The following is a 15,126-nucleotide window of genomic DNA, read 5'->3' as shown; positions in this document are numbered from 1 at the left end:
AAGCAGAGAGTTGGCGAGAGTTAAAATTTAAGCACGCCTTCCATTTAAATTCGACCGATAATCGCGCCCGGTCGACGCTAAGCCGTCCTAAATTTTGGACGCAGCCGGCGCGCAGCTCGGGCTTAACGTCACTTGCCGAGGATAACCGGAATATATTGTTAGCTCGAGAAACAAGGAAGCCAAGATGCTGTTCTTCGCCGTTATCGCGGAAATTATGGGAGATAATTGTAAATAAATGCCCGTACCGCGGCGAACTAATTCGCGATTTCTCACGGCGCGAGCACGCTCTTTCCGTAGGAAATCCCCCGACTGAGAATTCGCCGCAACGTCGCGAGTTACGGCAACGGCTGCCGAGTGTCGCGAAGATATCTTTTATCTCAAGCAGCGTAAAAATGTACAGCGATAAAAATGTAATAATGGCGAGAGCCCACGTTTGATCGTGGAAACCAGAGCGCGAAATTTTCCGGCCGGGCTCGCGCTACGATTCTCATGGCGCTTGAAATTTTCGTCGAGCTCGCAACGCGAGCTCGAAGCTTTAAAGCAGCCCACTACACTGTCGTTATTTCTACCTTTTTTTAATTTGTAAAACCCGCTCGGTCGAGTTCGCGAACGAGGTGAATTCGCCGGCGTAAAGTATGGTCGAGATTACGAGTATTGGAGAGCAGCAGCACTACTGCCACGCTACCGATCAATAGCGCCGCTACAATACGCTTCCTTCGACTGGATCGACAAGTTCTCGCAATTTCGATAGGTAATTTCAGAAAAATCGCGCGCTTAATGGCAAAAGTTGATTAAGGTCGCGGGATAAATTAATCTTGGACTTTAACCCGCGTCTCACGGAATGGGGAGAGAGAGAGAGAGAGAGAGAGAGAGAGAGAGAGAGAGAGTGAGAGAGAAAGAGACGCGGTTGCACGACCAAGTACACGAATATAATAGCCCGCGGTTTCTACCTCGCCCTGTGCTTACGAGTTTTCCCTCTCCCTCTCCTTTCCTCCCTTCATCCAGCGGTCCTTCGATGTTCCATCCATGGATATTTCATCGCGAGAACGATGAGCGTGCCGCGCGAGGATTTATGACGCTACGGAGGATGTGGTGAACGAACGCGTAGAGACGCGTAGTTCGAGACGATACACTACGCCGTTTTGAATCGCGAAGTGCGGCGGCCCCCGACGATGATAACGCGGGAATAACTCGTTCGACACTTTCTCTGGTCGCGCCCGCGCCACAGAAAAGAAGAAGAACACTTGAAATATTCCACCCGGCTCGAGCTTTGTTCTCACTTAATAAATATACAGCCATGCGATTCATTTTTTATAGGGTGAAAGATACGTTTGAACGCGTATCTAACTCTAGACATTCTTATTGTTTTGGTTTCTAAATATATTGACATTTAAACTTTCAACACATATATATATATAATTTATTTATTTATTTATTGAGTATATTAATAGAAAAAATATCTAAAAAATAAAAAAATATTTATTTGACGAGTATTAATAATATATTTACTTATGTGTGTTAATATATATTACTGCATTAAGAAAAATTTTGTTTTTTCAAGTTTTTTCAAAGACATATTTATTTTCTTAAAACTGTTACTTAACATAAAAGCAATTTTTTATTTTATTTAAACGAAAGAATTTAGATTTAAGTAAATATATTAGTATCTACAAGGAATAAATATGTTTTATTTTTTAGATATCTTTATTTTGGATGTACATAGATATATTAACTAACGTAAAAAGTTTAAATATTCATATTTAAACAAGATAATTAAAGTCTGGACAATTAATGTTCAGAATTAGGTACGTGTTACATATGCAGGCATTGGTACTTTTGGTTACCGCAATATTAAAACTACGAATTTTTTTCTCCTGTTGCGAATAAGAATGAAGATAAACCAGAAAAGGAAATGTTTATTTCACGTTTTCATGATTCAGTAATAACCGTGTTATCGTTCTAGTAAAAATGTAGTGTTCTATTGTTTTTAATTTCAATTGCAGTTTAATTCAATGGCAAATTAAATATTAATGCAAGATGCGAAATCAACGCAACTTCCGCTATATGGTGTTTCCACAAAAGGTTCACTTACGCATATCGGAGAAGTCATCGACCAGAATGATCTCCTGTATGAGATGCTCCGGCGATTTATCCAGCACCGAGTGCACCGTGCGCAGCAGCACCGACCAAGCCTCGTTGTGGAAGCAAATGACCACTGCTGTGGGCGGCAGATCCTTCAAGTATCTACCGGGTTCCTTACACCTGTGCACAACAGAACGACATCGGAACAAACATTAGATTGTTAGCGTTACACGGAAAAACATCGTTATATCGTTAAAGCCTAATTTACAATATGTTTTTCTGTTCTTGCGTTCTGTTTCTTGTCTTCTATTTTTTTGTGGTTTAAAGCTTAAGGTTTGAGTCAGAAAGAGATAAAGAGAAAGAAGCAGGAAGCAAATAACACATTATAGATCAAGTTTAAAAATGCGCTACGCGAGCGAACACACTGATGGCCAAGCGAGATAAGAAATAATCCCTGCTATATATCGCTCGACGATAAATTTATGTTCTATAATAACAATAACAAATGTGTGTATATACACATACACACATATTTTCTTTTGAGCTTCAGCGTCGCATACATCTCTGGCGTCATATATATATTATCTATCTCTCCTGAATACCAGCGAATTTCCAAGATTTGATCAATAAACATGATGACTTTACTACTATTTGAGTGAGTCGAAAGTAATAATGAAAATAATAGACATTGATTTGACATGTCTCATGACAAACATTGGCCATATGTACCGGAAAATGAGATTATTCTTTATATATTGTACTTACAATACGTCCCGATGTAGTACATCGCTATTTCGACACTCCCGACACTTGTTACTACATGAGGTTTAGATTTGAAAGACAAGTGGCGCGAAAAACGCGGAGCGATATCGATTGACGTGTCGGTGGTGGTTGTTTGATGCAAAAAGGCCGAAGTTAAAGATGGCTACTCAATTGACGACGTACGCCTAAAGCGCGCCACGACAAACAATGTCGCCCTCCTACAACGCGTTTTCTTGCAAAGTACATGTCTCTCTCTCTCTTTCTCTCTCTCTCTCACTTCTTTTTATTACTAGATCGACGCTACTGCCTGAGATTCGACGTAAAGCCTATTCTACAATTGCGTAAGCGTAGTCGTGAACGTAAGAGTCAATCAATTCGAATGTTTTATTCAATGATTGCTTTACTCTGATTGATTGTTGTAATCACTTACAACCACTTACAACCACGTTCACGCAATTGTAGAATGGGCTTAACACACATTTTTATTTTCTAATTTCCTCTAATTATCACGATATTTCTAATACTTGATTGACAAATCCGTCGATCCGTCGATTCTATCTACTTGAGTGAGACGATAGTAATAACAAGTGTAAGGAACGCTGCTTCGACACGTCGCGACAAGTACCGGCTGTATATGTCGAAAAATGAAGAGATTACTTACCAATAATGTCCTCATAATACAGCCAGATGATTGCACATCGCCATTTCGGCACTCCCGATACTTATTTCCGTACGAGACTCACTTTTGATAAGCACAAGGCACGTAAAACGCGGAGCGATGTCGATCGATGTGTTTATGGCGGTTATTCGACGCAAAAGGATCCAAGACAGGCGCGCTGCTACAACGACGCTCTCTATTTAGTTCCGCGGTTATCGACATTCGATAGATCGATTCGATAGATTGACAGAGCGGACTCAATAAATTGATAGTTATTGAAAGTTCATTCATTTCTAGCTACACGCATTTCCCATCACTGTTGCCAATCCAGAAAATACAATTCGCTTTCTGGATTAGTCAACAATCGTGAGAAATGCATAGCTAGATGAGGGGTACTATTCCGTTCCTGCGTACCGACAGTTGTCGAATCGGTGGGCGTCGTTGCGCAATTTTTTCACGGTATAAAAAAAGCTGCGCAACGACGCCTACCAATCCGACAACTGTCGGTACGCGAAAACGGAATAGTACCCTTGGTCGAAAACTTTCCCTATTAGTAATTATCCCTATATTGATGGTAAAATATCAGCGGGACTGATGATTTCAGCATATAGAGTATCGATCACATATCTTTTTCTTTGACGTGAATTCATAAAAAGCGAAGAGTTTCGCTGACGAATTTGAAGGAATATTTCAATTTTCACGAGTTCACGCGAGTGAAAAGGATACATAATCGATAACCCTGAATGAGGAGATCCTTGAAGAAGCGATACCGTAGTCTATAATCTAGCTATATAAAAATGCAGCGCGCTGATTGGCTGTCGCGACGCGCCGCGGCGTGCCGAGCGTCCTCGCGCTGTGTGTAGAGTGCGCATCTTCAATTTTTTTGCATCAAGCAACCGTCACGAAAACATCCATCGACATCGTTCTGCGAAAAGTGCGTCTTGTATGGAAATAAGTATTGGGAGTGTCGAAATAGCGATGTACGATCGTCGGGACGCATTGTAAGTAGCGATTACATTGTACTAGCAAATAATCCTCTCGTTTCCCAGTTCGTACTTGTCCGTGCTTGTCGTGACGTATCGCGAGTCGGTGTCTCTTATACCGTGTTATTACCATCGTCTCGCTCAAGTAGTGATAGAATCAGACGATCGTCGGATTTATTAGTCGAGAACTAGAAACGCTGTGATGAATAGTGATATGACGCCAAAGATATACGCGCGCGAATCTTGGGCGACAGCGTCGACTTGTTAGTAAGAACGAAAGAGAGAGAGAAAAAGTGAGGTACACCTAGAGACATAGGCTGGTATTTATAGTCGAATATTATTTCAAGACCGTCTTAAGTAACGTCTTAAGCGAATACGGCTCCGGATTCATGACATCTTAAGACAGTACTTAAGATGATCTGAAATATAAGATCGGACTATGAATACCGGCTATGGTATATCTAGACTGAACGTTGAGGAGTGAGAGTAAGAGGCACGTAGAAAAGGATGCATTGCGTTTTGAGAGAGAACACAGGGTCCCAAAACGCAATGCATCCTTTTCTACGTACTCTTACCCCCACTCCTCAAATAAAGGCAAACGCTCGGTCTAGATATATTATGGTTGCTTTCCAACAAGAGACAAGTTGACACAAGTATCACCCTATCTTTGTTACTCACTAAATGTGGGACAAAGATAGAATGATGTTTGTGTCGACTTGTGTCTCTTGTTGGAAAGCAACCGATGTCTATGGATATACCACACAGGGCTTCCTTAGCGCGCCACGTCGTTGTAGGAGGGCGACACCGCTTACGTTTTAGCGCGCACTTTCTACATACATGATCGATTACGCGGCCATATTTGATTTCGATCTTTTTGCATCGAGCAACCGCCACGAAAGCAAAGATCGACATCGCCCCGCGTTTTACGTGCCTTTTGCCTGTCAAAAGCGAGTCTCAGACGGAAATGAGTATCGGGAGTGTGGGAATAGCGATATGCGATCGTCGGGATGTATCGCAGGTACGTTATTGGAGAGTAATGGAGAGTAATCTCCTCGTTACTTGGTGTATCCGAGCGATACTAGTTGCGATGTTTCGAGCGTCTTTTGCACTTGTTATTACCATCGTCTCGCTCAAGTAGGGATTGAATTGGACGATCGTCGGGTTTATTAGTCAGGAATTAGAAGTGTCGTGATAAATAGAAAGGTGGCATAATACTAGAAATATACGCGGCGTCTCTCTCTCTCTCTCTCTCTATCTCTCTCTCTCTCTCTCTCTCTTTCTCTCTCTCTCTCTCTCTCTCTCTCTTTTTCTTTCTCTTTCGAGTGATAGCATCAGTTAGTCAGAGAGAGAAAGAGGGATATATTCCGTAAGCGCGCTGTAGAAAAGCGATATCGTTTTCTTGGCGCGCACTTTCGATACACCTTATCGGTTGCGCAGTCATATTTAATTTCGATATCTTTGCATCGAGCAACCACCACGAACACGTTGATCGACATTGCTCCGCATTTTAAGCGTTCCTTGTCTGTCAGAAATGAGTCTGATATAGAAATAGCGATGTGCAATCATTGGGACATATGGTAAATACGTTAGTAGCGTTAATAGCGAATAATCTTCTCTAGATGCATCTATGTTTGTCATGACCGTCGACTCACTCAAGCATTAGCAGAATCGGATAAACATCGGATTTATTAATGGAGATTTAAAAATGCGGCGATAATCAAAGGTGATAACAAGAGCGAAAGACAATGTTAAAGATATTCGCGATACCGAATCTTCGTCGATCATCGTGTATTCTAAAAGTGATTGAATATTTATCTTCAGTGAACTCGAAATCGAGTAATTTCTTTATGATTGTGACTAATTAGGTAAATATTTTCTTTGTTTTAGTTCTGGATATAGATTGCAACGAAGATATTAATAATTCGAGTAGTTATGGATGCAATATTGAAAAATTTGATTCAAGTCAAGCCAATTCTGTTCGAAGGTTAGTATATTTCATTTTCTGTATTCATATGCATACTTATCCGTTAAACTAGACCATTAAAACTAATCAGTGACGTTATTTTTTTTATTACAGAGTAGAAAGCAGAACACGGCGGAGCTTGACTCGACGAGGTTTATATGAGTCGACTAGGTTGTGTGAATGAGAAAAATTTACTAACTGAACGGTGGTAAATATATAATTTTAACGTAGTGGGCATTTATAAAACTGGACAAGTCAATGCGATTTATTTTGATTCTAGATTTTTGCATGTTGTATATGTCCTTTTGCATGGAATATACTGCTTAAAACAATTGGGGAATTACCTCATGTCTGTGGATCTGAATATACTTATATAATAATTAAATTTTTTTCTTATTCAAATAAGGTTGCAGAATTATTCAGCGCAGCTATTAGCACGGTGTGATTCCTCAACTGTTTTTTGCAAATTTATAATGCACATCAGAATTGCGCCACCAAATCGCGGAATTTATGATTACTTCATTCGCATCGATAGGTCTCGCCGTGATCATTAGTTCCTTTTAAATTTTTTCTACGTTTTTATCGCAATTTGTAATTTCGCAAATAGAGATGAAATTTGTTGTATTCGATATCACAGAGAACAATTCTGCCAGATAAGAATAATTCAACATATAAATTTCGTATATGTGTTATGACTATATTTTGATCACACGCGCGCTCTCTGATGTTCCTATACTTACTTTAGAGTTTGCGATTACGGTGTTAGAAAACTTATTAAATTCGCAAACATTCGGGAAATATTTTGGAAGCCAATTTCGCAAAGATATCGCTGAGTGTCGCAGAACAATCTTCGCACAAATGTTTGCAGCATTATATGTGATAATTTTATACTATCCGCGGGCTTTCACGGCTACGTGCCGCGTTAATGGATTTTGCGATAGGTCCTTAATTCGCGTCGTGTTTTCGCTCACGGATTTATCGACTTTTTGTACGCGATAGTGCCGTAAGAGTATGTACTAAAATAACATTATAACTCATTGCGAATAAATGTGATAGAATCATTATTAAATACGGTACGCGCATATTTATCGTATTTCTAATATTAAACTTCATATATATACAACGAGAACTCTGTTTATTAACGAAATATAAACATTCGTGAAACGTTTTCTTTTTCTTTATTTTTCCGTCGAAAGCGTCGTGATCTTTGATCCGCGTTTGTTTACACACGATTGGTGACTTAAAAAATATCTATTTTCATAGCATCTAAATTTATCGCGTACTTTCCGTTAAATCGCCAAATGTCGTTTAAATGATCGCGGTCGCGATTAAAATGCGCAATAAAGAGAGCGAAGCGATGTGGACGCGGGACGACGAGACGAGATATTGCGGAGACTGGACGCTGAACAAATGTTGGATGATGCAGTCGGGATAGTGATGGCGGGTTTCATCGACGAGTTTCAGGACGGCTGGACATCGTGGAATATCGTCGCAGAATGGTGAGTGTGCAATTATAAACGCTCATATTACTGCGTAGTGCATGCAGTGTTTAAATGTAAATCGCATTGACTTTTGAGTCTAGTTACATGGAGAGAATTTTATAGCAAACATTACTATATAGGATTTCGTAATGGAGGAATAGATCAACATTCTGCAGTAATCCACTATTCCTTTGTTTCATATGTGCCACTTGTATTTTAAGAACTAAAATGTGCTATTGAAACACTTATGTTTCTAGGAAAATTTACTATGTTTCTCAGCAAGATGGACTTTACTAATAGTCTGTTTCTGAATTAAAAAATATAATAAAAATATAATAATATTGAAAAATATAATAAAAATATAATAAAAATATAATAAATATAAAAAATATAATAAAAATTGAAAAAAATTTATATGAAAAAACTATAACATTCTCTCCGTGTATTTTCTAATGTAAACTTTATTTATCCATATATCTCTGTTTATCTATGTATCTCTCTATTTATCCGTATATCTCTATTTATTCATATATTTCTATTTATACTTGATACATGGCTGAAATATTGCATTACTTATTATGTCTCTCTCATCAAGTCTAATAACACCTACTTTTATATGTAATACACACATACATTTATAAATACACATATTGATTATTTCGCAATCGTATATTCTCGTAATGATAATTTATTTATCACACATTCGAGTTTCCTTAATAAAATCGGCCCCGTCGTGACTATTACTGCTATTGCATTCGCGCGACCGCTCACGGGCATACACACGGCGGAATCGTGTTCTTGATCCGCGGACCGCAACCGGGAATGATGATTACACGGAACCGATATGTACCGGAAGATACGTCAGGAAAATACAGTAATGCGATTAGGGCGGAGAATGTTTGCAGACTAAACGCTCACGAGGTGTACACTCGCTCGTAGTTTGCCGCAAAATGAATTCCAGGGGTGCAGGATTGCGACTTTCGACCTGGTTAATGCACCAACCCACACACATACAGCACACACACACACACACACACACACACACACACACACAACGAATCGTGGAAAAGCTTAGAGTTTATGGATACAGTAAATAAAAGCGCTCTCCTTCCTTCGCGAAGGAAAGCTCACGGTTTCTATTTATTAACGTATTCTCGTTCGATCTCTCCTGCGATCGTGCATTCATTTATTCGATGGAAGATAGACGAATGAGGACCGCTTGATAACGGTTATTATTGCGGTTATTATTTGCGAATTTTACATGTATATATGTACTTCAGTCAATACACACAGTTGCACATGTACGCGTGAGAATTCCATTTGTCGCGCGTGATTCTTTATATTTCCCAACCGTATCGAAATGAATTCACACATAATCTCATGGATGAAATCCCTTCGTAATCAGTTTCCATTTCGGATTATGTATGTCCGCGTGTTGCGTCAAGCACAAAGTTCTGCGTATCTATATCGACGCCGCGAGAGTAGCGCCGGATATAAAGATAACAGATGCGGGTTTAACGCGAGGAGTGCTTGAGGAAACGGAGTGATGAAGTAAACGTAATTAAACGGAACAATGATAAGCTAAGAAGAGGAGAAACTCAGAGACTCAGTCAAAGTGACTGAGTCGTCGTTGCGCGACCTCCAAAACGGTTTCTCTCTCTCTCTCTCTCTCTTTCTTATCATAAACTGGTCGCGGACGCGTCATGATTATTGGAATAACGTATGTATTTTGAAAACGAAGCGCTGGGACGGTAGAAATTACAGGAAATAACGATATTATTCGCGACTAATTGAAGAAGTAGAACGAACGTACGGCGTTTGCGCGGAGCTGACATGAAAATTTATATGAAACATGCGACGGATGTCAGATCGAAATTAACGAGAGATTTCGCGACGAATCTCACTCGCGAAATATCCTATGCATGCACGGATTGATCGTTGTAAGAACGTCGCTCTTACACGGGAAAAAACTTTCAGTTCGCAACTGAGTAAGGAACAGATGAAAATTCGGCGACGAGAAATGATATGTCTCTGTGAGCGCGCAACAGAAAACATTTGCCCGAACAGTCGGCTGTATTAAAAACTCGATTGCAACAATTGAGGATAACTGACTGAGCGGAAACCTTTCGTAGGAATTTTTCTGTTCTCACGACCGCGAGTTTTTCATCTGGTTCCTATTCTTACCAGGCAACGGAAAATTCAGTTACGCTAACGGAATTGTTTTCTTCGTGTAGGATTTTTTTGCAGAAGACTTCTCCGTAACGCGATGTAACGAGCAATAAATTTGCTGGATGAGACTGTAATATGCGAAGCGTAATCAAGAATATATACCGGCGAGGTAGAGCAGGCCGTAAAATAATAAAAGGGACATGTTCAATGAGATCTAACGGTCGTCGTCTCGAATGACCGTTGCGCTCTCCGACCATAAATTCATGAAGCTACATGGTACCCAATTAAGACGGGTGAACGGTGACTCGAATGGTGAAGATTTAATACCACTGGAAAGGATCTCAAATATTCGCGACTGGAAATGTAACTTTAACGTTATATCTGATTAAATATTAACGCATTTGCTTTTCGCTACTTTTAGTAGCGTTACACGTAATTTTTAAGTAAGCAATTATCGATCTCTTTCCCTTCTCCTCTTTCTCTCTCTCTCTCTCTCTCTCTCTCTCTCTCTTCCTCTCTCCAAAACAGTTATTAATATTTTATAAAAGCTGCAAGTACATATTTCACGTAATATGCCCGCGAACAAAGATTTCAAATGTATTGCTCACTCGCCAGTTTGTTGAATTATTAAATTACTCGGATCGCTGGAAAATGAAACATTATTTCGGGATTCCATGGAAAGATGGAGGGAGGTCGGTAAATTCGAGTCGTGTGTGCATCGCGTATTGCCACGTCGCGGAGAGTCCTAATGATTTTATAATAATGGTGTCGAAATAAAAAGAAAATGGCGGAAGGAAAATCCGATCGGAGGGCGAAGGAAAGGAAGGCGTGGTGCAAGTTTATCTGCCTTTGCGTATATTCTCGAAAATAATACTTCACCAGCGCGAGACGCGTTACCACCAAACGAATATTACCCGACACACCTTAATTGTGCGTCGAATGAGCTTTCGACTAGCGCGGCAGAGGAGAGACAGATAGCGAGAGGGAGAAAGAGAAAGGGAGAAAAAGAGAGAGAGAGAGAAAGAGCAAAAGAGGCACTCTCTAGGCGAACGTCCAGACCGAATCGACGTTATTTGCATTCTTCTCGTTCCGCATTAGTTCGCACGCTCAATTTTCGGAGAGCGAAGCCAGCGAATTCTCATTTTCCAAACTGCGCAGTGCGTTTTTCATTACCCCGCGTGGTGCGATGATAAATCCCGCGGTAATAACGCGACGGCCACCGCGAAGAAAATTCCGTCCGCGGATTGTCATTATTATCGCATATAATTCAATTCTTTCGGCAATAATAGCTTCGTATAACCCTCTCTCTCTCCCTATCCCACTCTCTCTCTCTCTCTCGTAATAGTCACTTCTGACTCTACTAATGACGCAGTGTCCGTTTCGTCGCGATATTGATGAAGTTTCACTTGATTGATATAACTCGCTGGAGAATAAACTTTTTCTCTTCTTTAACACAATTATCGGCACGTCAATTGTTCGTAACTTCTGTCTTTCACGTCGATATGTGACATCAACTGCGAATAAAATGTCCTCAATACGCTCTCATCAGTCCGTTAAATATCACATCGTCGTTTATTGTCAGTTTAATAGAACGAATCGCATCCGGTCTCCAAACGGATTCGCCTACGATCACGCGCGTATTCGTGCCGTTCGCGCACGGCGCCAAAGTAAATCATAGCCATATCGTTACAGTCGTATTAATATCGCGAGAGCGCGCGCGGCCGCGAATATAAATCGTACGGCGCGGCGCAGCGCCGCTCCGCGCGGTTCGAACAAAGTGGGAAATCGCTTAAGCCAGTAAACGTATCGATCGTTTCCAGTCGATTGACGTTCAACAGCGATATCCTCTTTCCCGGTCGACAAAGAGATCCATTGTTGGGGCGGCACTCGGGATGGGTACCTCGAAATCAGCCACGGATATCGAATGAGAAGCGGTTCCTTCGCGCGTTCAACACATTCGCGGCGATCAACCCTTATCCGCCACCCCCGTCGGCCTCCCCGCACACTCACGACTATCCGCCGCTCATCCCTATTTCCTGTCATCTCGATCCCCTAAACCCCGCGAGACGTCGCATTCGATCAAACGCATCACGTTCGTGCCGCATCCTCGGGACTCTCCCTCTCATCTTCTTCCCCCTTTCCCTCCCCTGACCCGCGTCGCCGGGCTCGTCGCGGTATGCACGACGCATAGAACTCTACCTGCCAGTCTTCCTGTCTATACGTCGCCGAGGGCGTCTAGCCCGCGGGAGTCGCGACTTGTCTTCGTCGCGGAAATTGAAGAGATAGGCGCGCGGATGGCTGGGGATGGGATTGGGCGAACGAGAGCGCGAAGTGAATGAAAGTCAAATATCGTCAAGTGAGCGCGCATAGAGTTCGTCGGCTTGCGAGGAACGACTTCGTCGCCGTCACGCAAAGAGTCAACCTCTCGTAGCCAAGTTTAGCCTTTTGTTGACAACCTGAACAAATTTTCATAATTTTCGCCTCGCTGCCAAATCGCGAAATTTTCACGCAAACATGTAAAACGTGTAAAACAGAGAACTCCGGCTGAAGACGCGACTAACTTGAACGAAAGTCTCGATAAATTCGTACTCGCGGACTAATCATTTCCGAGATGTTCGGCTGATTAATTTTGTAATCACCGACTGTCACTTCGATCTCATAACTTACACGAATAACATTAATTTCGTTCGTTACAATAGAAAAACGCGGGAGAAAGAGCTACGCGAATCAAAGTAGCCTCATAATGTCGTCAGCCGTGTCGTGACTATAGTTTTTCATCGAAAATTTTCGACTTGCGATTAAACGATCAACGTGGATACGTGCGGGCTCGAGTGTCGAGAGGAATGCTTTTCGTTTTACGTCTCTATGTCGACCCGTTCGCGAGCTGTAGCCTTTTGAAGTTTCGCGTGTTTTCACTCGCGCGAGCGGGGCGTATAAGCGTGCCGAGCACGAGCGAGATGCAAGACCACGTGGTTACGGCGACTGCGTGGCCGGTGGCGGCACTGCGCACGCGCCAGGATTTGGGAATAAACACGCGGCCAGCTGGCGGCGCAACGAAGCGGGAACAGGTCCGCGTGCCGGAGATACAATGTTTACAGGATCGGGAACGGGGACCTGCTCCTGCACACGTGTCGACACAACACGAGACGGGCGTCGTGCGGACGACGGCACTCGATAAAAACGTCGATTTCTCCACTTGTACACGTCGTAGCGACACGAAACAAAAACCACCGCAAAGCTAAAACTGCTGCGCTTTCGATGAACATACAGTCATTTTTCGCGTTGAGCCAAAGGACTCATTCATAAAACTAGTGTTTATAGCGCGATAAAAAAATCGATTGCCTCTAATTAAAGTGATAATTAATTTACGATGGAAACTTATAATTCCGAGAGGGTTTGACCGGTAAAATTGCGTAGAGCGTTAGTTTTCTGTTTTCAATAAATTTCAATACAATCGCGAAGAAAGATATAGTAATGAGAGTTTTTCCTAACTTTTAGTATCTTTTCGAAAATTAATTTGACGGTAATTATGTAGAATAAGAACTTTTCCGAATTTTGATATTTTTTTGCTGCAATCTTGATAAATATCTTTGTTGTTATTCCAACATTGATAATCAAGTGGGGGAGCCAAAAAGTACGTAACCTTTCAATATTTTTAATTATTTTTTCCCACGCAACTTTTCGAGGTTTGTGGCACCTCCATTTCAATTTGCGATTGTTAAACTTTAAGTTAAGTAACTTTAGCTAAAGTACAACAGACTTGTGCACCCTTCCCGCCGCGATGCGGGGGGTCTGGGGGCGTAGCTCCCAGTTACACGGCGAGGGACAGGCACCTTTTTTATTTTTTACCATATTTCAATAATATAAACATGGCTATATGGCGGTCGCTTATAGTTTCCGAGATATTAATAAAAAAGATGCCTGTCTCTAGCCGTGTAACTGGGAGCTACATCCCCAGACCCTCCGCACCGCGGCGGGAAGGGTGCACAAGTCTGTTGTACTTAAGCTAAAGAGTGAAAATTTCTCACAAAAGTGAAAGGGAAAGTGTATATTTTATAGAACTGTCTTGAAAAATTACGTTACATTTATACAACTTTTTTTGTTAATAATTTTAAACAACGAGCGATGGCTAAAACCTACCGGTTTTTGAAATTAATGCGCTCGATAACGAATTAAACCGCGGTGACGAAGGAAACCGCGGTGACAAATGAAACAGGCATGATTCATGATAAGAGAATTAGCCAAATCGGTTAAAAATGTTATTGAAACATATTGTTAAATGTTGTTAAAGCAATATTTATGTTATGTAGCAAAATAGGTGACACTAGTAATATTACTTGCGTATTTTTATTTTTGTTTTGTTTTATTGTTATATTAATATAGGTTATATTAATATAGTTATATTAATATTGTTATATTAATATAGTATTAATTAATAATTAATTAATACTTTTTTATTATTTATGACTGCATATCTTTGAAATACGATTTAAAAATTCAATGTACAATTTGAAGACCCGGTCTCCAATTTAAACAAAAATTCAATGTTTATTTTTGTAAAAATTATTTTTTTATATTATCAATAAAATAGTGTTTGTTACTAATAAATAAATGTTCTAATCTTTTCAGTATTTTGTTGCAATTTCAGTCTTAAACCTTAAGGGATACGATATTTTACGTACAGGTATATGTTAGAAAAAATAGTTAAAAACATAGATAGTTTACATATTTTTCAGGCTCCCCCATTTGATTATCACTGTTGGAATAACAACAAAGATATTTATCAAGATTGCAGCAAAAAAATATCAAAATTGGGAAAAATTCTTATTCTACATAATTACCGCAATGAGAAAATGAGAAAATTTCTATAATATTTTATATATCTTAAAATATATATTTTTAATCTATAAAACTCTGTCTCTCCCTCTCCATATTTAATTTAATAATTTAAATTTACGTTCTAACATTATATATATATATATATATATATATATATATATATATATATATATATATATATATATATAT

General features: G+C 40.3%; 1 protein-coding gene and 1 long non-coding RNA gene across 6 annotated transcripts in view; one reads left to right on the top strand and one right to left on the bottom strand.

The window, feature by feature from the left end:
• LOC116845845 (putative polypeptide N-acetylgalactosaminyltransferase 9) overlaps nt 1-15,126 on the bottom strand; it is a 309,697-nt gene that overhangs the window by 27,129 nt on the left and 267,442 nt on the right. For all 5 annotated transcript variants that reach the window (XM_032819001.1, XM_032819000.1, XM_032819004.1 and 2 more), the window contains one exon: nt 2,093-2,262. In XM_032819001.1, coding sequence (XP_032674892.1) covers nt 2,093-2,262 — 170 coding nt within the window. The remainder of the gene's footprint in view (nt 1-2,092; nt 2,263-15,126) is intronic.
• On the top strand, nt 4,253-6,614 carry LOC116845853. The gene is made up of 3 exons (XR_004378345.1): nt 4,253-4,503; nt 6,373-6,469; nt 6,563-6,614. It is a non-coding gene; the product is annotated as an uncharacterized LOC116845853 (long non-coding RNA).

The sequence above is a fragment of the Odontomachus brunneus genome, unplaced genomic scaffold (assembly GCF_010583005.1).
Source record: "Odontomachus brunneus isolate Ranch 3 - 2012 unplaced genomic scaffold, Obru_v1 Obru_scaffold_058, whole genome shotgun sequence".
Classification (NCBI taxonomy): Eukaryota; Metazoa; Arthropoda; class Insecta; order Hymenoptera; family Formicidae; genus Odontomachus; species Odontomachus brunneus.
The sequence above is the reverse complement of the archived record's forward strand: the minus strand, read 5'-3'. Positions and strand labels throughout refer to the sequence as shown.